At 30.1% G+C, this 24,424-nt stretch overlaps 2 protein-coding genes and 1 long non-coding RNA gene across 4 annotated transcripts; 1 reads left to right on the plus strand and 2 right to left on the minus strand.

The window, feature by feature from the left end:
- Nucleotides 1-998: 998 nt before the first annotated feature.
- Nucleotides 999-5,994, minus strand: LOC145190181 (uncharacterized). Its single transcript, XM_090089787.1, has 7 exons — nucleotides 5,808-5,994; nucleotides 3,412-4,281; nucleotides 2,964-3,095; nucleotides 2,657-2,819; nucleotides 2,404-2,578; nucleotides 1,648-2,270; nucleotides 999-1,437 (listed from the first exon to the last, which is right to left on the minus strand). The coding sequence occupies exons 2-7, from the start codon at nucleotides 4,210-4,212 to the stop codon at nucleotides 1,139-1,141; spliced, it is 2,193 nt and encodes a 730-aa protein (XP_089945913.1). The 5' UTR covers nucleotides 4,213-4,281; nucleotides 5,808-5,994; the 3' UTR covers nucleotides 999-1,138.
- Nucleotides 5,995-8,604: 2,610 nt separating this feature from the next.
- LOC145185191 (sodium-independent sulfate anion transporter-like) lies at nucleotides 8,605-24,023 on the plus strand. 2 transcript variants are annotated; one of them, XM_090089789.1, is made up of 5 exons: nucleotides 8,605-8,810; nucleotides 8,898-9,799; nucleotides 12,883-13,631; nucleotides 22,240-22,531; nucleotides 22,761-24,023. In XM_090089789.1, the coding sequence occupies exons 2-5, from the start codon at nucleotides 9,763-9,765 to the stop codon at nucleotides 23,561-23,563; spliced, it is 1,881 nt and encodes a 626-aa protein (XP_089945915.1). In that variant the 5' UTR covers nucleotides 8,605-8,810; nucleotides 8,898-9,762; the 3' UTR covers nucleotides 23,564-24,023. The 2 variants fall into 2 exon arrangements, with proteins under 2 accessions (XP_089945915.1, XP_089945914.1); XM_090089788.1 differs by lacking the exons at nucleotides 8,605-8,810; nucleotides 8,898-9,799 and having other exon boundaries at nucleotides 12,780-13,631.
- LOC149886544 (uncharacterized) lies at nucleotides 12,802-15,902 on the minus strand. The gene is made up of 2 exons (XR_016453166.1): nucleotides 14,822-15,902; nucleotides 12,802-14,783 (listed from the first exon to the last, which is right to left on the minus strand). It is a non-coding gene; the product is annotated as an uncharacterized LOC149886544 (long non-coding RNA).
- Nucleotides 24,024-24,424: the final 401 nt, after the last annotated feature.

Below are 24,424 nucleotides of genomic sequence, written 5' to 3' on the forward strand. Positions count from 1 at the left end.
GGTTATGTTTTCAATGAAATTTGAATTTCTTCCTTCCATTACAAGTTATCTTTTTTTTTTTAATAAATCATACTATATAGTCACATTATAGGAATAATTATTAAAAATTTCATTCATTTTTTGTCAAAAGTCAAGAACTTATGGCGAAAAACTTGAAAAACTTAGCTGTTTATAAACTTTTGCACGCTACTGTAGATTTAGAAGTTGGTTATTATTTGTTAAAAAACAAAAAACTAAACCCCGATGCCGATGAATTGCTTTTTACAAAAATGGATACTTAATTCATTACTACCCTCAGATCTTTTATAAGATTAAACTTTTTTTAACAATCATTTGCCTTTGATTCTATCATTTGTCTCTGATTCCTACTGATTTTATCGTTCGCCAGTTTTGTACGCGTGTTTTTACGCGTGTTTTTACGCGTTAGTGTTTTGAAGAATAAGTAGAAGAGTACAAAGAAAATCAATAAAATAAAAAAAAAGTTAGTCAAATAAGAAAGAAGAATTAGTTATCGAGATGACAAAAAAAAAAAAAAAACCCTCATTATCCCGTCAAATTTTCTTTTCCGTGCATAAATTGAAATTTTAAACTTGAGTATTTGAAGGAATGAAAAGTTTAGATGAGTATTTTGGGGAAGAAATTGGAGAGTAGAGAAGAAATTTTGGGGAATAAGAAATAATCGAGTCAATTACAAAAATTAGGTTTTGCTTTTATAGATGATTGAAAGATTTTTCAGAAAATTATATCAAGAAATCTTGTGATTCAACAAAAAAGGAAAATAAAAAAGTAAAAAAAAAAACAACTTTTAATTGGCTCAAAGTTCATTTAGGAAGGATTTTGATAACTTACATAGTTTGAAATATAAAATGAGATACATAGTTTGAAATGAATGAATAAAGTGAATGAGTGAATGTCAATCGAGTCTTAACTTCAAATTAAATCATCAATTTTTCTTCAAGTTTAACAATTAATATATAATTTATTAAATGCAATACTAGTTTAAAACATATAAATATATATGATAAATTTGAATTGAAATATAAAATATAAAATTTGAACCTCATTGAGATAAAAGAAATAATCAAAGGCTTTTCTGTTTACACTCGCGTCCAAGCGATACATAAAATGCAGATGATTTTTATGTAAACCCTTGAGTGATAAGAGCAGTACCTACTAACGGACCTTCAGTCTTCGTCGACCATAGCACAGCTCCAGTCTTTGAGTCTAATGCATTTAACTTGCCATCTAAGCTACCAATAAAAATAATCCCCTTGCTTGAAAGGCGCGGAGAACTAAAGTAGATTTGTGAACCAATATCCGTTTTCCATTTAATTTCACCTAAATCTGGCTCAATAGCATAAACTGTTCCGTTTCCTCCACCCACATAAAGAATCTTGTCTAGACCAAGATACGGACTGGAAGTGCATCCCATGTCAGCTATTTATGGAAATTACAAGAAAATAAGAATATCAGTAATTATTTAATTTGAATTACTCAATTGTTTCCAAAAAAAAACTTTTTTCCCCCAAAAAAAAAATCATTTCAACTTTTTTTTACTTTAACTTTATACAAAAAATTTGTTAAAAAAAAAGCTTAAAAAAAAAAAAAAAACTATTAAAAAAAGAAGTCCAGAACCAAAATACGTACAGGATCCAACATTTAGTTTCCATTGGACTTTAGTTAGTTCCAGGATTAAAGCAAACAAGATCCCTTTCTTGCTTAACACAAACAGTTTTCCTTGGGCATCTGCCTGAGGTGTTGCTTCAATACTATCGGTTTTTGTACTTTTCTTTACAAAGGTTAAGTTGCCGGTGGCTGTATTAAAAGAATAAATATAACTACTTGTGTCACAAAATGTTACCACCAAACCATTGCGACTTATGCATGGAGAAGCTTTAATAGCGGAAAAAGCCATGTATTTCCAAATAATAACTCCAGTTTCTTTATCAAGTGCAAAAATGTTTGATCTGTAAGAAGACATTGTTGCAATGAATATCATTTTTTTGAATAAACGAGGCGAGCTCCATATTTCAGACTTCAGATTTTTTTTCCACTTCAGAGATCCGTTGGAATGTAATACATAGAAGAAATGATCCATTGAACCGAAGTAAATATAGTTAAACTCGTCAACATAAGGCGAAGATATAATTGATGCATTTGTCTTGAATGTCCAAATCAAAACTCCGGTCGTTACATTCATGGCTCTCATATACCCGTCATCCGCACCACAGTAAACAATCAAACCAGTGTTGTGGAAATTGCAAGTTGAACTTTTAAAACGTATATTTTACATTTATTACATAATGTTAAAGTGATGCTAAACAATGCAGCATAATAAGCAATTGATACAAAATAAAATGAATTGTTTAAAACTTATTTTGAAAGTAATTTAGACTCACTTACCCAGTATCATTAGCAGTTTCCACTTTCCATTTTACATTACCAGTTTGCGCATCGATGGCGTAAATCCAGCGATCGTCTGAGCCGACGAATAAGGTTGGTTTGCCAATCTCTACCTTCTCATAAAGCACTGTATTATTTATGCAAGGAACTTCATCTTTGGGTTCTTCCACTTTAACTGGAAAACAAAAGGCTTTGTATAAGTAACTTTCGGCCTAATAACATCTTAACACAATAATAAACAAATAGGCTTTACCTTTCTTAGGGTAATTCACCACTTTAGGTAAAGAAATGCGGTCAAAGTTAATCATTTCGATGTTCTGCATGGAGCAATTTATTTCCTTAGGTGCATTAAAAAGCATAAATTTAAAGGCTTCTTCTTGCGCTACCATATCGCGGTAAGAGTAACTCGGTTCATTCTTTAAAGTAAAGAAGCTCAAAACAAAATTTTGCTCAAACTTAAAAACTTTAGAAAAGCAAAACCATTCGGTGTTTTACAAAATCATTCGGTGTTTTACAATATTTTTTGATTCGTCTTTAATAAAAAAGAAAAGGACGCTCACTATGTCCGAAAGTCGGTTTTGTGAAAAAATAGAAAACCATAAGCTAACACCAATGTTAGGCGATCCAAATGAGCGAACTTGATGAAACCAACCTTGTGGTAAATAAACCATATCGCCGGCATGTAACACAAGCTGAAAAAAAAAGAATATAAAACGCAAAAACCGTTAACGATTTTTGCTTTCGATAAATTTTTGCATAAATGTAAAATTTATGTCTGATAATTGAAGTATGAAAATACGACTTTAAAAATGATAGAAACCAGCATGTTATGACGCATGCGCGAATATGGTATACTATGAAGGATACTCAATGTCAATATAAGAAGAAAAATACTAAAGACGTATCTCTCAAAATCCTCCAAAATTTAGTTAGGTTTTAAAATTAGTTTTCATTCTAGAAACAAACAAAATGATAAATAAAGTTTTAAAAAATCAACAAACGGTATACCTTATAAAAGGGGGCACTTGCAAACAATGGATAATGAACTAAATCGACGCCTTCTGGAGATATTGGAGACAGGCTTGGGAAAGTTTTAACTTCATGAAAATACATGTTCTGAATGTATTTGGGGTCAATAAGATAGATTACTTTAACTCCAGAAAAAACTGTTAAAAAGTTCTCATAACCATCGACATGCAATGGGCTGCTGGTTCCACCGTTTGAAAAAAGTAGGTGCATGCTAGCAAATGAAGATTTCAGTTCTTCACACCCCATCATTAAAGGCATTTGCATGTCGCGTATCATATCAGACTGCGGAAAAGGTGAATCCAAATACACGGAGCCATTTTGGTATTCGCTCAGAAATTCTCTCATCTTCATGGTTTTCCTTGTGTTTAAATTGTTGTCATATATTTTCCCCATTTCTACGTCAAACAAGACGTCGCCGTACTTTTCAATAAGGTAACTGTCATTTTTCCATTGCTTTGCAGCCATCCAATCCGAAGCCACTCCCCGAAACGCAACTGGCTTGCGCTGACGGACAAAATGCGCATAAAACTCTTTACCGCCAAACATGTAAGTAAATTCAGGAATCTGATCCTGCAACGGTATCGCGTGATCACCGATCTTTTTCTTGTGACCCTTCCAAAATTCAATGGAAGAATGAGCACACTGACCCATGCAAATTTGCTCATAGTTGTTCGGGTTGCAAATAGAATTGTTTTGTTTCGAGCTATTTATTACAACCAGGAAGATAAGAATACAATTAATTAAATTTACCACCATGGTTTGGTACATGAACTTTATCATAATATTCTCTTTAGTTGGTGCATAAATAGCATGAAACTCTCAACGTTCTTGAAGCATCAGTTTCTACAACTTTAAATAAAAAATAAATTAAATATTAAAAAATGATGTATACTTTAATCATTTTTGCACGCAATATATGAATTTTTTGAAACATTTATTTCAGCCTGTCACCTTAAGATCAAGACCGATGTCAATTTGGGTCAACTCTAAATCATCTCAATTTTGAGTCTACTGTCTAACTTTTGAGGCAATTGTATTTCAAGCCTCTTTATGTCGATCGCCTCAACTTTAAAACTCAGTTGTTCAGTCTTGCTGGCCCTTATTTTTCATTTATTACTAAATTTCGTGACGGCAAAAAAAAAATTAAACAAAGTTTTATATAAACGACGTACAAAGCAACGACCAATTTCGCAACAAAGGATCAACAAAAATGTATGACGCAAGAAAACGTCAGCAAGTTCGCTCGCTATTTCTCATCAGATTTTATAACGATACTAATTTATACAAATATCGAACAAATTCTTTTAAAACAGAGTTGTAAAGAAAAAGAAAAATCGGAAATATATGTTAACTTAAGTAACATAAACCTAGTTTGAAGTTTGTAAAACCTCGATGTAAAAACTAAAAAACAAAAAATATTAAGAAACAACAATAAATTAACATAGCACAATCTTTAATAAGTCCCAACAAAAAAGTTCCTTTCTCAAATATACGTAAACACCTGTCTCGATTGCACATTTAAAATATTTGCAGAGAAATAAAAGGCTATTATTAATAATGCATAGAAACCATGCTACGTCATCTATAAAAAAAAAAAAAAATCAGGCTGTAAAATTGCTTGTTACGTTACAGAATGTGTTAATGTCAAGAATTGTTCCGAGTAAATCTCCATCCTTATTAAATTAAACAATGTGGAAACCACGTACAAATATCTTCATGGGAAAAACAACGTTTTTTTTTTACATTTAAAGTTAAACCTTGGAAAATTAATGACTCTATGACGATAAAACGCAAAAATACCTTGATTTGGCCATGATAAAAATTGAAGTTTTTTGTTGACAATATAAAATGCGAAGGAATTATTCGAATTCAAAAAATTCGATGGTGTTATTATAGTTAGGAAAGGCTATTCACCGCTTAATTAATTTTGTTTTTTATCGTCAAAAGTTTCCACAACGGGTAAAGGACGTTGCCTACTAAATGCAGATGTAAAGTCGAAGAACATTTTTCTTGTTTGTTTTACCGACGAATATTTGCTTATCAAAAGCGTAAAAATAAACTTTTTTTTTTTGCAAAATTATTTCTTTCTTGGAAATTCCTATCGCAATAACCGTGGTTAAAGATGATATGACGTAGCTTTAGATAACAAGCTGCAGTTACGGTTTTCATTATTATTACTATTTTAAATGCTTTCGTAATTGTGCTAAATTTTAAGTTATACTAACTCATATAAAATAAATAAATATCCAATATAATGTAATAGATAAAATACACAAATCTTATCTACTTGCAAATAGAAAGTGTTCATTTGCAAACATCGCTGATTCTCGCTTTTGCAAGATTTGCAAACAAATCGCAAAGAAGAATCTGTTTACCTCTAAAATATTTTGCAGCTTGATTTTTGAACTAACAAATAATAAAATACGAATGAAATCGTGTGCTTATCCCAGATTTAAGTTTTTGATTACCGATTGAACTCCATCAGTGGCGAAGAGCCAAAGAATTTTTTGACACTGTCTTAAAAATCAAGTTTATCATTTAGAACCTTCCAAATTAAAAGCTGTAGTAAATTTATGAGTTAATTTAACTTTAAAATCAAAAGCATTTTATTATTACCACCCGAGTAGCAGATATAATACGTGTATTACCTTTTTTACTATTGTTAAGACGTTGTTTTTTTGTTGTTTTTTTTTTAAACAAAAAAAAATATTGCTAAATCCCTCGTCGATTTTAAGATAAAAGGTGAAAAATTTGAACAGATATTCAAGTACAAGCGACACGAAACCTGTAAACGTCACAAGTAAGCAAACTGCACGCAATTTTTTTAATGTTACGAAGTTTATAAGCGTGAAAGCGTTTACTTCGTGTAGAAGCTGTAAACGACAAAATCCACGAAATTTAATATTATGCATAAAGGAGAAGAAAAATACGAGATTGATTTTCATTTTCACAAAAGAAAAAAAAGATGTTAAAAAAAAGATTCATGAGTTCGGTAAAGTTGAGAAAAGTATCTAATTATATTATTTAGTGCATTGGTGCACACGCGTGTGTAAAAATTATTTATTAACAACTTTTTAAAAAGTAAATTTCTCAAGTCAAACTTTTTAAATAATGACATCTATAAACTGAAAAAAGTAATTCTAAAATACCTTCAATGCCGGATTAACCAAGGTTCCTGGGAGCCTAGGCGCCCGGCCCCCAAAAGTTAGGGTATCAGTGGGGCCCCCGATTTTTAACGTTTATATATATTTTTTTTTATTATATATGACTTGACATTCTAAATTAATTTTATTAATTTCTAAGGAAATTAATTTTGATAATTTCTAATCAAATTAATTCCATTAATTTCTGATGTAATTAAAAATAAAAACCTTAAACTTTTAAAAAAAAGTTCGAACTTGAACACGTTCGAACTGTATTGGAAAAAAGTTCGAACAATTTTTATCTTTTTTTACTTACTTGAAAAAGTGAAACAAACGGATACAAGTTAAAATGCTAAACTGCTTAATTATTTATCAAGAAATGCGAATTGACATTTTGATTTGAATTTTGTTGTTATTATTTTTATTGTTATTACTTTTGTTATGAGTAATATTATTAAACGTATTAAAAACACCAAAATAAGGTGGGCAAATGGACTGCGTTCTATACATACACGGTAAAATAAAAAGGTGCGTCAAAAAACCAAAATCGGTTTTTCAGACTGAAAAACCGATTTTGGTTTTTAAAAAACCGTAATAAGTCGGTTTTTCAAAAATCCGAAACATTTCGTTTTTCAAAAAACTGAAATCGGTTTTTTGAAAAACCAATATTTTTTTTTTGTTTAGTCGGAATTTCAACAAACAAATATTTGCTTTTTAATAAACCCAACTACCGGTTAACATTTATCGCATTTATAAAGAATATTGAATGGTAAGAAAAACTAAATCTAAATGCTGAAAATATTCTGGAAAAAGATTGTTAAAAATTTTTGCAATTACAGTTTTCAATTTGAAATTTGAAATTTGTTTAGCTGTTTAAAATTTAGTGTTTTTTCCAATAGAAGACTTCTCTCCTCTGAGCACAGATGAACAAGCATTGCAGCCCTTAAGTTCTTTGAGATGCCTAAAAATAATAAAATGTTGCTTACAAAAAGATTAAACCTTCGGTTTATATATGTATGTTTATATATATATATAAATATATATATATATGTATATATATATATATATATATATATATATATATATATATATATATATATATATATATATATATATATATATATATATATATCTGTTATTTAAATGGAGAAAAACAACATATTAATAGCACTTAAAGTGTCGTGCCTTACGGCAATCATCAGCTATTAATTACAAATTAAAAACGTAAAAAACCGTTTAAAAACGAATCAAGTATACGGTAGAACGAATTCTGTCGTAATGAGCAAAAAGACGCAATCATAAGGCCGGGTGAATAAAAATGAGCAATTACTTTTACTCAGTAATTGGTCAGCTTTACGTGAATAAAAACTTCAGGAGTTTTCCTCATATTTTTATTCACGTAAAAGTAAGCATTTTACTCAGTAATTGCTCAATTTTACTTTAATAAAAACTTAAGTTGAAGTTTTTATTCACGTAAAGCTGACCAATTACTGAGTAAAAGCAATTGCTCATTGTTATTCACCCGGCCTATTTAGTCTTCAGTATCAAAAGAGGATAAAAGGAACTTGTTAGCATGTCAACATTTAGATATTATTTCGCTTCTTTTGTTAAGCAGGTTGTTTTCTATATACGATAAAATTTCAAACTTCTCGTGAAGGCAAAGGTTACAAATCTTGGTTTCAGGGTTGTAAGGTTTGCAGCGCTTTACAATTCTCCACTTTATTATAGGTGTGATGGCTTTTTCTTTGAATTTCTAAATTTCCTTTGAAAGCTCGGTATCATTCTTATACCTGACCGTATTAAAAGATTTTTAATGGTTAGCATATCTTAGCTTAAATGGTGTCTCGCTAATGCCAAAATAAACTTTTTCTTTGAGTTCAAGATTTTCGGAGCTCACGATAGCTTTATAAACGATATTGCTTAACAAACATTGATTGTTTAAAGGACAAGCGGTTTTGTTGATACAGTTGCAGGTGATTTTCGGTATGCTTCTTTGGTCTTGTAAAACCTTGTGATTATGCGAATTAATGATGGATTTTACGTTTCGCATACAGCTATAACTTACCTTGATCAAATTTCAATTGAAAATTTTGTGCAATCTATGATTTGCACAAAATTTTCAATTGAAAAATTGAAAATTTTGTGCAATCTATGATTTGCACAAAATTTTCAATTGAAAAATTGAAAATTTTGTGCAAATCATAGATTGCGGAAAGTGAAGGTCAACCAATGCAAGTAAACGGTTTCCTATTTTTGTTTCCACGTTTTGACTGAATGGAGGGTTAAACCATATAATGTTTCGCTTGCGTTTTGTATTTTTAGTCGTGGCAACTTGATGTTGGTAATTGAGTTTACATTTATATCCTGCTTTATTTAAAGCCTCTTCGTAAGGTGGAGTAACATTTTTAAAAATAAGTTCGTTCGATGAAGTTGAAGATAATCTTAATTCAGCAGTGCGAGGTAGTCTTTTGATAACACTAGGTGGATGGTTGGAATCACAGTTGACGTAACACAGTTCATTATCACATTTCGAGTACGGTCGAAAAGAATTATCATTAAGATAAAGTGTCACATCGAGATAATTTACGATTTTCATATTGCATTTGATGGAAATAAGAAAATCATTATTTTTAAATATTTTCACGAAATGCTTTTTGATTTTTTCCATCTGTTGGCCGTTTTTGTCTTTAAATATTGCTAGCCCGTCGTCACGATATAGTCCGAAATCTTTTATAATGTTGCGAAAATTGAAATAATATAAAGATTTCTACTAACTCACATACTTCAGCACCATCGTAAGCCCCCATAGTAACATCGAACTGTCTCCTATTTTTCTTAATCCACGTTTCATTGTTGTTAAAAAGTAAAGATTTTCTGGCATGATGCAAGAAAATGATCAAAAGCCGTAAAAAGTTCTTATCGTAATCCACATTGGTCAATGCATTTGAAGCTTCAAGCAGCTAAATTTAAATATAGACAAATTACATTTATAGAAAAACACTACACATGATTCCTTAAACTAATATTAGCTTATAACTTTCTCAAACTTGAGACAAAGAAATTTATCCAAAACATCCTTCACAGTGCTGTTTTGACAATGCTTCTTAAGAGTGCCAAGGATTAGACCAACTTGGTTTTTATTAAAAAAGGGACATCAGGGCGCAGCTTATTACATTCTTCTGATACTATGGTTAGCAGATCTTCAGTGATATCGTGTTCTTCCTGTAAGTAATAAATTTGTATATATATATATAAATTACTTTTTAAATGATTTCAGAAACCTCTTTTTATATCAAAAAAATTATAAAACTATAAACTACTTATAGAAGAAGAATTTGTAGTCATATATATATATATATATATATATATATATATATATATATATATATATATATATATATATATATATATATATATATATATATATATATATATATATATATATATATATATATATATATATATATATATATATATATATATATCCAGGGATCCAATATTCTTGCCGTGTTCCAGGAAAATGACAAAGTTGTGATAGGAGTATACTCATATTTTTCTAACAGTAGTTTATTTACTTTGTTAAACTACTTTAACATTTAACAAAAAAAAAAAAACTATACATGTATTATAGTGTGGCAGAGTCACTTTGCAGATAATAACTGAGTCATTGATTGATTGATGCCTTTAGATTTTCTTTTATGGCCTCCATTGGCATGCCCAGAGCTTTTTTTGTATTCCATTAACCAGAGGTCTTGAACACGTTTTAGCTTTTCCTTAAGTACTCTTTGGTGCCTAATAGACATTTCCCCCCTCTCCGCTAATTAATTTTTCAAAAATTTTCCACCCAGAACATTCTTATTCCAACCCCCCCCCCCCCCCCCGCTATTAAATTTTAGAAAAAATTCCATCCAAGACAAGTTTTTATAAAAATTTTCTTTTTCACTACTTACTTACGTTACGTAATATCATTCATTCAAAAAACTTTGTTTAAAAAAAAAAGAAAAAAAGCGTCAAGAAACGAATAAAAGAGGCTCATGATAATACCGATGTTGAGCAAGAGGACGAGGGTAACATATTTGATATTTAACAAAATATGTAAAGAGAGAAACTTATTTGAACTGGACTTCTGTTGATATTTCTTCTTTGGACTTAAGTACTTCTTTATTATATATTTACTTGTTTTCAGACACTAATATATATGTTAATAATTAACAAAACCATTACTTAGTTATTGCTTTAAGTATTTAAAAAAACTCGAAGTTTTCCAACCTCCCCGCTTATTCCAGCCCCCCCTGCTTACTAAGTTTTAGTGATATTTCCAAACCCCCCCCCCCCCGCTTATTCCAACCCCCCCCCCCCTTCTATTAGGCACCAAAGATAATAATAATAATAATAATGTTAATAGTTATTAGAAAAATAATAATAATTATAGTTAATTATAAAGATAGTTTTATTGATTTTAATAAATATGACTTAATAACAATTTATCATCAATTTACCTGTATTTACCTACCTTTCTCTTCTTTATTTTTTTTCTCAATGGAAACGTTTTGTGCACAGCAAGCTTCTGGTTATTAAAATGCACCACATATTATTGTAAAAATACTCATTTATATTATAGTTACATTTTAATCTACAAATAAGATTATCAACTTAAGAATAGCATTTTATCTTTCAGATCATGAAGTGAATTTTGTAAAATGTTATGCACTGAAACCATGAAAACATTTCTTCGCTATATTAGCATCCAATTTGTAATAAAATGTAATTTTATGTCTTAAAACTCATTAAAAATTATTATCGTTGTGATTTATGTCGTTCTTAGATTGGTATAAATTTAGCTACGTGTAGATTTTTATTTCTTTCTAGAAACAAGATTCCCCAATTCTAGATGCACGTTTCTTTAATGGCGGTCGTTTATAATGATCGTTCTGTAAAATCGACTTTGTCATGAGTTTTCTTTCAGTTATAACTGATCTATAAAAGACATCTTAAATACATTTATACTTAACTGAAAGAAAGATATCTATGTATTAATCTAGTTTATGCATCTAATTTGCGTCCACAGTGGACATAAATAGAATCTCGGTAATTAGAGGCTTTTTCGATGTCTAATATACGTCTAAAATATGCGCATCGATGATAGATACAAATTAGAGTAGTCTTAGATAGTCTAAAAACGTCTTTTGCCTGCTAGGATTGAATACTTCATTAAATAGAGCAAACAAAATATCCCGCCTACAGGGTAACTTTATAAATAAAAATGTTTTTTTCGTTGTTTTGTAAGCTTTAGCATTATTGCCTAACATAACGGCTATTATGGTTCTGAATGTGTGCACTACGTTTGGGAGAAATTTAAAATTTGATGTATATGATGTGTTTTAAATAAGCAAGATGTAATTACCCACATTTCATTTATCTTAATTGCTTACCTTAATTATTTGCATTCATTCGACTTTCTTAATTAGATTTCTTAGTTTACGCCAGCGCCTGGATTTCTTAGGCTGCGTAACTTGCTTCAAAATGAAAATCTTATAATAAATTCAAAAGGCTTTCGTTACTAAAGTTTACAGTAAATTGATAATAACAATAATCTTAAAGATATTTAGTTCCGAAGTTACGCGAAAAAAATTAAGTTTTTGCGTAAGAAGTTTTTTGAATCTGGCCCCAGTCAATATAAGTGGTAAGCATTTCAAAATGTGACTCTTAAGCTGTCAATCATTTGAAACTATTGTCGTCGGCGATTTACGTTATCAAATTGAATAAAGCTAAACGTTCCTTTGTTTTTGTTAACATTTAAAGACGGGTAAAATCGGCATTTTTTGTTACCCTTAATATAAAAAACAAAACACAATGCTTTTTTTACCATTGATAACAGTAATAAAGATTTTGAAAAAGGACAATTTTAATGCAAATCAAGTCACAGTTTTAAACACATGTGTGTTTTTTTTTTTTTTAAACACTTGTGTTTAATCATATTTGAAAAAAAAATAAAAAAATTCATAGAATGAACAGAAATAAATTAACTGTGTATTTTTCTAAAACTTGAATAATTTAAGTTTCCATTATAAAATTTCATCTGAAAGCTTTCCTTACACTGGTACGGCAAAAATTCACATTTTTGTATGAGCCGTACCAATGTAAGGAAACCTTTTTGTTTGCCGTAACTTCTTTCTTGTTTACTTTTTGTTAAATTGTATAACTTGTTCTAATTATATTTTTTATTTTAAGAGTTTAAAAATGTTCTTCTCAAGCATAAAGAAAAGTGAGGTTGTTATTTTGTTGAAGAAATTTTTCCCTATATTAGTTTGGCTTCCTCAATATAACTTGAGTAAATTACGCGGTGACCTTATTGCCGGATTGACTTGCGGTGTTGTTGTTATTCCACAAAGCATCGCATTTGCTAACCTTGCTAAACTTCCACCACAAAACGGACTGTACGCTTCATTGACACCTGGTTTAATTTATTGTATATTTGGCACATCAAAAGATGTCAGTGCAGGTACTTCAGTGACTCTGGGTTTATATGTATCTAGGTTCAATCCAACAAACACAGCGTTAGGTGCTTCTCTTCTGAGTTTTTTGACTGGTGTTATTTTAGTGTTTATGGGCATTTTTAAACTGGGCTTTTTGATAAAATATGTTCCTCAGCTTGTGATCAGTGCATTTGTGTCAGCGACAGCCATCACCATTATTGTAACGCAGTTTTCTAACTTGCTTGGAATTAAAAAGGCACCACAAAACGTGTTTGAGATTCTTAAGTACATCATTGACAACATCCGCCTCACGAACAAATGGGACGTTTGTATGAGTGCTTGCTGCCTTGTTTTTCTGGCTTTTTTTGTTTGGCTTTCAAACAGAAAGTTTGATCCTAACCCTACAACCCACATCAAAGCGAGAGCAGTTATGAAAAAAACAATTTCGTTTTTATCTGCGGCTCGCATGGCTCTTGTGTGCCTCTTTGCAACAATTGTTGTTTACATATTTCACGTAAATGGCTACAAAAAGGTGTTTTCAATGGCTGGCGTAATTCCAAAAGGGCTACCTCGTTATCAGGTTAGAAAATACTACCATATTTATTTAGACAACATTTTCTGACGCATTCATGATTAATCTGGTGTTGAGACCAAAACTAAAAATTGTAACTAACTTAACTAAAAAAACCGTAACTAAATTTAGTCGACTAACTTTATAGTCTAACTAAATTTAGTCGACTAACATTTCAGTCTAACTAAATTTAGTCGACTAACTTTTTAGTCTAAAATGAGTCGACTAACTTTTTAGTCTAACTAAAATGAGTCGACTAACTCTTTAGTCTGACTAAAATTAGTCAACTAACTTTTTAATTTGCGAAAAATATATTTGTTACTGTCATCGAAAAAATAATTTTTTAAAATCTTGTTATGCGTGGTTGTTGTGAAGTGGTTTGAGCGCCATGTTTTTAATTACAAATTGCTGTAAGTTAGAATTTACATCTGCAGGGCATCTGTTTCAAAGTTCGATTCTCAGAGTTTTTCAGGTTTTTGGAGAAAGGTTTGAGACACTTGGAATTTTGTAATAAAACTTATCTAATTAGTCCACCGCTATTATTAAGTACTTGTTTTAAATTTCAATAAAAAGCGGTTCAGATCTGGATTTTTTCAATTTCTAATTAAAGTGAATTACAAATTATAAAACACATCTTAAATCGATTTATAAAAAAAAAAATGGTGCCATGTTTGTTAAAGGTGTGTTATGTGCAGAAGCATTTTCGGATTTCCTTTATATAATACATGCAATGGTTTTTTGAGGTAATAATACCTAATTTATTTCGTTCTACACTCAAATATTTACAGTGACAACAATGAGGCAATAAACAGTTAGGCAATTAATGCTTTTTATTATTTCTATATTGTGTAATTGCCCAGCAAGCACACAACGTTGTCATAATTCATATTTACTTTCATATAATTTCATGGTATAGGTTATTCAGTTTTCTTTAGCACTAAATCTTGTTTTAGTCAACTAATTTAAGTTAGACTAAAAAGTTAGCCAACTAATTTTAGTTAGACTAAAAAGTTAGTCAACTAAATTTAGTTACACTAAAAAGTTAGTCGACTCATTTTAGTTAGACTAAAAAGTTAGTCGACTAAATTTAGTTAGGCTAAAACTAATCTTAACTCCCACCCCTTGATTAATCTTTCAGGTTATCTGAGGATTACCTAAAATCTAAAGCATAAAAGGACCTAGAATCTAAAGCATAAAACTGGACCTAAAATCTAAAGCATAAAACTGCTTGATCAACGATGCCTTTTTAAATAGAAAAAAATTCGAAAATCTAAACATATATCTACAAATGACATTTTTAGCGATGATTTATTTGAAGCATTCGTAGGGGAAAAAGAATTTAATGCACGGCAAAAAGCAGAATCGAATCAACATGAAAACTGCTTTTTTTATTAAGTACCTATTTTATTTTAGTTCTGCTGATTTTAAAATAATGCATGTACGCAAAGATGCATAAGTTTTAATGACTTTTGGCGTACAGAAAAATTCAAATTAACTTGAAAATTATCCAGTACAATTCAAAATTTTTGAATGAAACACACGCTTTCTAAGTAAAAATATCCTGTATAAATTCAAAGAATCACTAAGGATGTTGCTTATGAAGCAGATAAGATTTTATTGCGACTCGTTTTCTATGTGACTCAGCATGGTAGCATTTAGAATGTTTCAAGCAGCGAGAACAATTAAACTGCGATGGGAATTTTAAATCTTTAGAGAAAAGCAACCTTTATCTTGATTAACTTCTTGTCATTGGGAAATAAATGTTAATCGCGTGATTATGACTATTTTTAGCGAGTAAGCTAAAATTTGAAAATTCGTCACAAGAAAAATGCAGTTTGTAAAAATCAAACAAATCACATTCAGTCACTTTTAAAATTTTATTTTTTTTTCATAACAAGTTATGATGAAAAATGTTTCAGTTAAGAACATATCTTAACTCGGTAATCCTGCAGAAAAGTGACGTAAAACCATTTCATTTTTTTTGCTTGAATAAACTCTCCGGTGGTGAAAATAAAAGACATTTACTGAAAGTAACGTTACGTAGCTTAAATGAACAATAGCAAAAGACAAAAAAATTATTCATTAAAAATATATTAGTAACAACAATAATTTTATACACTATAATCTTAATAAGTAATCTAAAACAATCTAAAATAAAAATCTAAAATGTAAAAATTATACATAAACATCAATCTTAAAATGTAAAGTTAAAATGATATAAATATAAAATAAATATTAACAACAAAAACAAACCGTACAAATAATGAAAAAAATAAAAAAGCAAGCCAAGATCTTGTTTGAAATTTATACATGGTAAAATATTTGTTTTTTGTGGTAAAATTATTTGTTTTTTGCGTGATTTTTAAGAGAGAAATATTTTAGAGAACTTGACATGTTCTGACCAGCTCTCAAAACGTGAAAATTATACAAAACCATTTTTTTCAGAATGGTTTTGTGTACAAAACCGTTCTGAACAAAAATTGAACATTTCAATCAACTATAATTAAGTTTTGAAATTTTCCTTCGATGAAACGAAATTTACAATGATTCAAGATTATAAACTTTTTCTACAACTTTAGCTTCTAAGATGACGGTTAATATTAGAGAAAACCAGCTGATCTCTTACATTTTTGATGGCTCAATGGGAATTTATTGGTCATTGACTTTAATGTTGTGTAAAAATTGAATCTATTTTTTGCGGTAAAAATTCTGTTTTTTGCGGGAATTTAACCGCTAAGTTCAAATTTTGCATGAAAAGTGATTTAAAGACCTTTTTTTGTTTAATTAAAATTATTTTGCATTTAACTGCAATAAAAACGAAAATAGTAACAGTTTTGAGGAAGAGGAAGTATAAATTGCTGCTTTATCTTGAAAATATAAGAAGTATGAGGTTCTTTCTCTAAAGGTAGCTTTGCAAAAGATTTCCGAAGGGACCTTATCAGTTTATGCTGCCTCCAAAAATTACGCCATGCCAAAGCAAAAAATTAGGTGGCATTAAAAGAAGCAACAAAATGGAGATAGTCTGAAAAAAACTGGTCTTGAAAATGTGTTAACTGAATTTGAAGAAGAACAATTGGTTGAATGGCTCGGTGTGTCATCAATTTTTTGGGCGATTCTAAAAAGGATGACTTAATTTAACGCTGCTTCAGACGAACGAAAACTTCCTAAGTCTTCCGATACTCTACCCTTTAAAAATAGACTTCCAACTGAATATTGGGGAAAATCGTTCCCTAAAAAAAAGTAGAGCAGTAGCAATGATTTCAGCCAGTAGAACCAAAAAGTGTATGAAAACTGTTATAATTTTTTAGAAATGCTAAAAAGAATAGTTTGCTTCATATTCTTGATCGTCTAGATACTTGATCGTCTAGATACTTGATCGTCTAGATACTTGATCGTCTAGATACTTGATCGTCTAGATACTTGATCGCCTAGATACTTTCTACAATGTTAATGAGACAAACTTTAAATTAAATCCGAGCACGAAGAGAGTTTTTTCAAGGAAAGGTGCGAAAACAGTTTCCATAGTTAACTTATCAAGACCTAAAGAAAGCAGACATCACTGCCTGCTATTGCTTTAAAGCTACTGGTTCTATGTTAAATACCCAGGTCATTTTGAAGAAAAGTTTACTCGGATGGGAGAACATGTATTTTGTATTTTTTTTATTATGATTTTTTATTCACTCAAAACTGAATCTGAATGGCAAAACCAACGCTCTTTCAAAGATCCTATTCAGAGAACAGACCTTTTCGTAATTAAGCCGCAATTATGAATCACGTGGTGCAATGTTTTTCTCGGCAGAACTAAATTGTAAACAAAATAGTGAAAACGCTTAACTTATTTTTTATTATTTGTTTCAAATAAAATAGTTTATTTGGAAATACATCATTGAAAGTAGTTTTTAACATGCCACTTAATAATTACGAAGATTTTTTGTCAAACAGCTTATTAGTTTTTTAACTGTTCATGGCCTAAGTAGAACTGGACGTAAAGTCGAGCTTGTTGCCAGAGCATTTACTGTAATGGAATTAAATATAGAAATTATAGAAACAGCCGAAGAATAGGAGAAAAACCTTACGCAATCGGATGCAACTGCAGTTTCTCCCCTCCCTCCCCCCCTTTTTTTTTTTTTTTTTTTTTTCTTTTATGATTGATTTTGATAGAAAATTTTATGCTGATTTAGAAAAATATAAAAATATAGACCTGAAAATTAACGTAAAGTGCTCTAATTCAAAGTCAAAGTTTTAAAAATCCCACTAAAAACCCTAATATTTGCCATTTTGAGAATAACAAGTAAATGATCTTTCAGCTTAGAAAAGCAACACATCAATGCTATGGTTTTTACATGAAAAAAGTCGTTAAATTATGTTTATTTTACGCAACCTTTTGTGCTATGAAAACAGCCGTTTTTTGGCTTATTAGAGAATAAATTATAATGCAAGTAATTTACTTTTGTAATCACATTTGAAATTTATAAAATACAACCCACAAACCGTTTTTTTTAATAAAAAAAACCAACGTACGATACAATGATAATTATTCATCAATTTGTCTACATTCTCACATTCTACATTTCAACCTTTAGTTGAAATCTTCAATTAATTCATTTCGTTTTAACACTTTAAAATAGTATTACTAATGCGGATGGAAACCAGCTCTGTTGCGCAAAGTAATGGTAACTAGTTTTCGTTAAAATCCAAAGCGTCTTAAAAAAGATTTTTAAAAGTTTGGGTTTCTAGTGGTATTTTTTAAAACTTTAACTTCGAGTTAGAGCACTTTCCATTGATTTTCAGGTCTATGTTTTTATATTTTTCTGAATCAGCATAAAAATCTCTATCATAATCAATCATCAATAGAGGGCGAGAAACTGCAGAAGCGCCAAGCAATCACATGCGTACAAACTAAAAGCTTTAGATCTAATTGACCCAAACTTTGTTCCTATGGAAAACAGAAAAGAAATATTTTTTCATAAATCCTTAAAAAAAATAATTTGATTTGGAATATATTGGCAAGTACAAAGACCAAAAAGCATTTTCATTTTTTGATGGTGGTTTTGTAGGCCCTATAATCCACTTCAGGTTTAAAAAAGATGTTTTGTTTACATATTCCGAAGAGTGTGGCTAGTAAAAAATTAATGAAGTAAGAAAGCTTTGATTTAGATTTCCTTTAGTAATAACGATATAATTTCTGCTTGGTATTCGTATATGGCTGGAGGTTTTGAATTTTGTAATTATGTCAATGCCGCCCTTTATAAAACGAAATATGCTTATAACAAAGGTTGGTGCTATTCAACATGCACTGAACAAGCATGTTTCTGGAAAAAAATCTTCTCGAAAAGATATCAACCCATGTTTAATAACTGACCTAGTTGTTAGAAAATGAATAGCATATAATGTAATAAATGATGATAAGAAGGAAAAGATACGAACAAAAAGATTGCAAGAATTTGATCCAAGAATCGATAAATAATAAAGCCATCGTGAATTTAATGAACATTCATTTGAAACTTTTTTAAACATCATTCATATATCCAAGCCTTCTGTTGTAATATTTAAATAAAAAATTAAAAAATTCAATGAAAATGTTGAAAGTAATCCTGATCTTGAGGATTTATCTTTTAGATACTTTCTGACCATCCTAGCACTGATGAAACAACTTTCTGACCAACCTAACACTGATGAAACAACTTTCTGACCATCCTAACACTGATGAAACAACTTTGAGCAAAATATTTTTAGAAAAAATGGTTTTGACCCAGGAAACAATTAAAAATGTAGAATATAGAACAAGAGATCAAGCCAAAAGCAATACCTGGTTTCAAATGAGAAAGGGAAGGATAATTGCATCCAGACATCAGAGTATATATACTACAGTTAACACCCTTTCTAAAAATACCAGTTCGAAGAAGCCTAAAAAAACTCTTGTTGCTGATATTTTGTACCCTCACATAAAAACATTTATTACTGCTTCTACCAAATGGGGAATTGATCACGAGTAAGATGTTATAAAAAAACTTTATGCAGACCATGTATCAAAACAGATTGATTTGAAAATTGTGAAAAGTGGTCTCTTTATTTTTTTATGAAAGACCTTATATTGCTTGTTCCCCAGATGGATTTTTAGTATGCAAATGCCATGGAAGGGAGTGTTCGGAAGTTAAATGTCCTTTTAAAATTTTTAATAAAACAATTAAAGAAGGAGCTAATGAATGTGATTTTTTTACAAAGAAAAATGATCAAATATCATTAAACAAGAGTCATAAATATTACATACAGATTAATTCCCAAATGGCTATCACAAATTGCAAGTCACAATATTTTATTGTTTGGACACTTAAGGACTTAGATGTTGAAGTACTGAAATTTGATCAAGACCTCTAGGATAAGGTGAAAACAAGTTTAGGTGTTTTTAACAAAACATGTTTCTCTAGCATTGTTACAATTAAAACCTATAACATTCTGTGAAAGTTGTGATAAACTAATACTTGGAGACCAGAAATTAGCGAACTAATGAATTTAATGAATGTTTGCTGATTTCTAGTCTCCAAATATTCAATGTATTCAACAGTATTCAATGTGAAATATGTTGCGCTTGGTCACACTGTTCTTGTCAAAAATTTTAAAAAAGACTGAATTAATAGCAGATCTAGACTGGGTTTGTTACATGTGCTCAATGTCTACTTTGTGTTAAGTTTTAATTTTCAATAATATGTCTCTACGTGTGTTAAATGATTTATATGAAATCAGTCATTAGATTTAATAAGCTTTATTAAGCACAATTTAACTTTATTATCTGTTCATAACCTTTTCTATTTTTTTGACTTAGAGGTGTATAAATAAAATAATCTTTACTAAACTTCTCTTCACTTATGTTTTACTTGTATTTATGTTTGAAAATGTGTTTGAACTTGTTTGATATTATGTTTATATAAGTTTATAATTGTTTTGTTTACATTTTTGCCATCCCGAGAAAAACATTACTTCACGTGATACATAATTGCCGCTTAATTACGAAATCTTCTATTGATGGGGAATTGAAAGATGTTAGAGCTCTGTTTTTATATGCTCAAATAACTCTCCAAGTTAAATTAATAAACACGCCCTGTTTTCAAAAGGTTAGATTACTCTCCAATTCAAATTAATGTTCATTTTATTAAACTAACAAAAATGGAATGAGCGAAAAAAAAAAGGTAATCTGAATCTGTTGCTAAAAAGAAGCATGGAAGACCAGTTTTTAGTAAAGTCTTAAATATTTTGTCAAACTAAACCAAAGCTTCTTTCAGTCTTAAAAGCGAAAAAGAAATTTTTCGTAAAGTGCAATAAAGGAATTTAACTTTAATGTTTCTTAAAGTTATAAGAATCTTATTATGACCATGTTTTAAAATAGCGTAAAAAACAGATTTCATACCGCAAAAAATAGATTTGTTGGGTGACTTCGTTTTTTAGCGGGATTGTTTAGGGCCTATTTATATGGACAAGGGCTAGCCCGGAAAACGAGCCAGTTTTAAAATTACGTTTATATGAATTTTTGTCAAAAAAAATAAAAAATGATATCGAGGTCAGCCTGGCTTTTTCTAGCAGGGCTGGCCTCTATCGGTAAAATAATAACTTTAAAGATGGCGTCTAGCGTCAAAAAAACACATTGCATTTTAACAATATGTTTAACTGGTATTTGATCTCTGCCATAGATAAGCGAACTTCTCTATATAAACCAACTTTATCGGTATCAAAGTCAAGCAGTATATATAAAACTGCAAATGATAAAATCATAAAATTAATTGTAAATTATAAAAGTAAAACAACTAAAACTTTAAGTACACGGAAGTGGCTGTTTTATTATTAAATTTATTATTTTACGCGGAAGCTTTCAAATTAAAAAAATGTAAGAATTTGTACGCATGTGTACAAATTTATATAAGAAATTAACCAGCCCGTTTGCCGAGATCTCGGCAAAAAACAGTGAGATCTCGCTATCCGGGCCAGCTCGTTTATTCAAATAAACGCAAAATAAAATTAAGTTAAAATATTGATGACGTCGATATTTCAGCAAACGGACTGGCTTGTTTGCCGAGCCAGCCCTCTTTCCATAGAAACAGGCCCTTAGATGCCATTAAAATGGGATAGTAATATGTGCAAAATTTTCTTTGCAGCAAATCTAGTTCATTTTCATTTGAAAAGAACATATGACTCAAGAATTACAAGTACTCAAGGTGTCTAAGAAAGGACGTACCGTATTCAACAATTCTCTTATCTTACTTTAGTTTTTATAAATTTTTCTATAAATCTTTTTACGTCATAACAAATAAGAAAACTAAAAGCTAAACAACAAATATATTTAACGCGGCTGAACTTCACGATCACCCTCAGCTCTTGATCACAAAACACCAGTGTTTTATAAGAAGAGTAAATGCATAAAGGTCGCCTTCTCTAAATTCTTTTCTAACCATTTTAAAATGCAATCATCTTATTTGAATCCTTCACCTTTAAAAGATTTCTTTCAGCAAACAATTTAAATTAAAGCCAAATATTTTTGTTGATTTTTAAATTTATGAAAAGTTTTAATTTTTAATAATTTTGTGCCTAAATTATTAAATGCACAACGTTTGAGTTTTCTGTTTAGAGTCCATTTCAACCGTTGATGAATGGCAATGTTACGGTAAAAACTACAAGTGAATTAGTTGATGGTTTCGGTTCGTCTCTTTTTGTATTGCCTGTAATTATATTCATCGAGCAAATGTCAATAACGAAGGCCTTTGGCAGGAAGTTTAATTACAAGGTAAAAGCACAACAAGAGTTGATTGCAATCGGCATGTGCAACATCGTCGCTTCTTTTTATGGAGGTTGGACTGTGGGCGGAAGCTTCTCACGTTCGGCTGTAAACTCTATGAGTGGTGCCCAAACTCCTCTTGCAGGTAAATGCCTCTTTAAAATAGTCATAATACTTTTTATAACGGGTTTGGATTGTCAAAGTTGGATAGTCTAATAGCCATAATATTTTTTATAGCGAGTTTAGAAAGAAAGATAACGTTGACAAACAAATATTTCGAGTTTAGTTGTTTAAATCAAGATAACAAACATTATAAATTTCTGACTTAGTAAGTTCACTATTTCAAAGAACTAAGCTCAGATTCTTTTACATAGGTGCCATATCTGGATTAATCGCATTGATTGCTCTTGAGACGATGACTCCAGCTTTTTATTATATTCCTTCGGCGGCTTTAGGAGCGATGATGCTTATGGCTGTGCTCACAATGGTTGAAATGAGCATAACAAGAAGCATTTGGAAATTACACAAATGGGATTTGCTTCCGTTTTTAGCTGCTTTCGGTACTAGCTTTTATAAACTAGAATATGGAGTAATGTCAGGAACTGGTATAGCAATAATCATAATGCTTTCCCGTGAAGCACGTCCAAAGTACTTCCTCGAAAAAGATAATGTGGGTAAATCTGTCACCCTTTTACTAATGGAAAATTTAACGTATCCTGGGGTAGACGCAGTGAATAAAACTATTTATTCTGAGGTAAACAATTTTAGTGATATTCAAACGCTATTCCTAGACATGTCTACTATGGTGCGAGTTGATTTTACAATACTGAAAAATTTTGAGTTTTTGAGAGAGGAATTATCAAAAAAAGGAATCGCTCTTCGTTTTGTCAACTTTTCACGCGAATCCGTAAAGCGGAAATTTCAAAATGCCGGCTTAATTGTCTCTGAAGAGGTTTTGACAAAAAATGACGCAAGTTCTTTGTCAACAAAGGTTGAACCGACGACTCAAAACAAAGAATTGATAGGAGACACTTCGAAAATAAAATTCCTGAAAGCTGGATTAAGTGAGGAAGAAGATATAGCTCTGGAAAATAGTGTGGAAAAAAATAACAATACAATCGAAGAGAGTTCTTTAGACGTAGAAAGTCTCGACGTCTTACATTTTAAAGATTTATGACACCTTTTTACGTTTTTTTACTCTGGACTTAACCAATAAAAAATGTTCTGGTATTACTTTTTTATTATAATAATTGTTTTAATTATTTTTAATTATTTATAGTGCTAAAAACAAGCCCTGGCTCACCTTAAATGACTCAAAGGATTGAAGAGAAATCAAAGTTAATCGAACTTTTTTGTTCAAATAATTTAATTTAGGTCAATCAATGCCATAACAAAGCTTTGAAATCCTTTGAGCGCAAAAAGGAAAATTTTTTCAAGATAAGGATTCCATAATTTTTAGTAATGCTGCAAAACCAAAAAAAATTCTGTTTTTTTCAGAAAAGTTAATTTTTATGGGAAAATAATAAACTTTTGATACTGTTTGTATTTAACATTACTTTATTATCATTTTTTTCGTAATTTATAGCCCATCGTTTTTTATGTAGATGTCTTTGGTAATACAAAAACGGTATGGTAAATTTTTGCTGTTAAGACCTTTACAAATTCGGACTTATTTTACAGAAGATATTAATAATTCTAAAAGGAAGTAAATGCGTAAAACACGTTTTAGCTAGAGATCAAATAATCGAGTTAACGTAGTTTTTAAATTTTTAAGATATAAAATTTTCTTATATATATATTTTTTTCTCCGCACTTTACCAATAAAAAATAATCTCCATCTCCATTTATTATTGTTTTTTTTTTTTATAAGACTATTTATCGCGATTAAAGAAGATTAGCTCGAAGTTCATGTTGCTTGATCAAAATTTTCACATGTATAGAAATGTGATAACTAAATATCAATAATCTTAAACAGGTTTACGAACGTGTAGTTCTGTCGGATTACCAGAAGGTACATTAAGTCTAATCTTTTTTATAA

This window comes from Hydra viridissima, unplaced genomic scaffold (assembly GCF_058129835.1).
Source record: "Hydra viridissima isolate aposymbiotic clone 2 unplaced genomic scaffold, HvirCarnegie_v1 scaffold_6, whole genome shotgun sequence".
Classification (NCBI taxonomy): domain Eukaryota; kingdom Metazoa; phylum Cnidaria; class Hydrozoa; order Anthoathecata; family Hydridae; genus Hydra; species Hydra viridissima.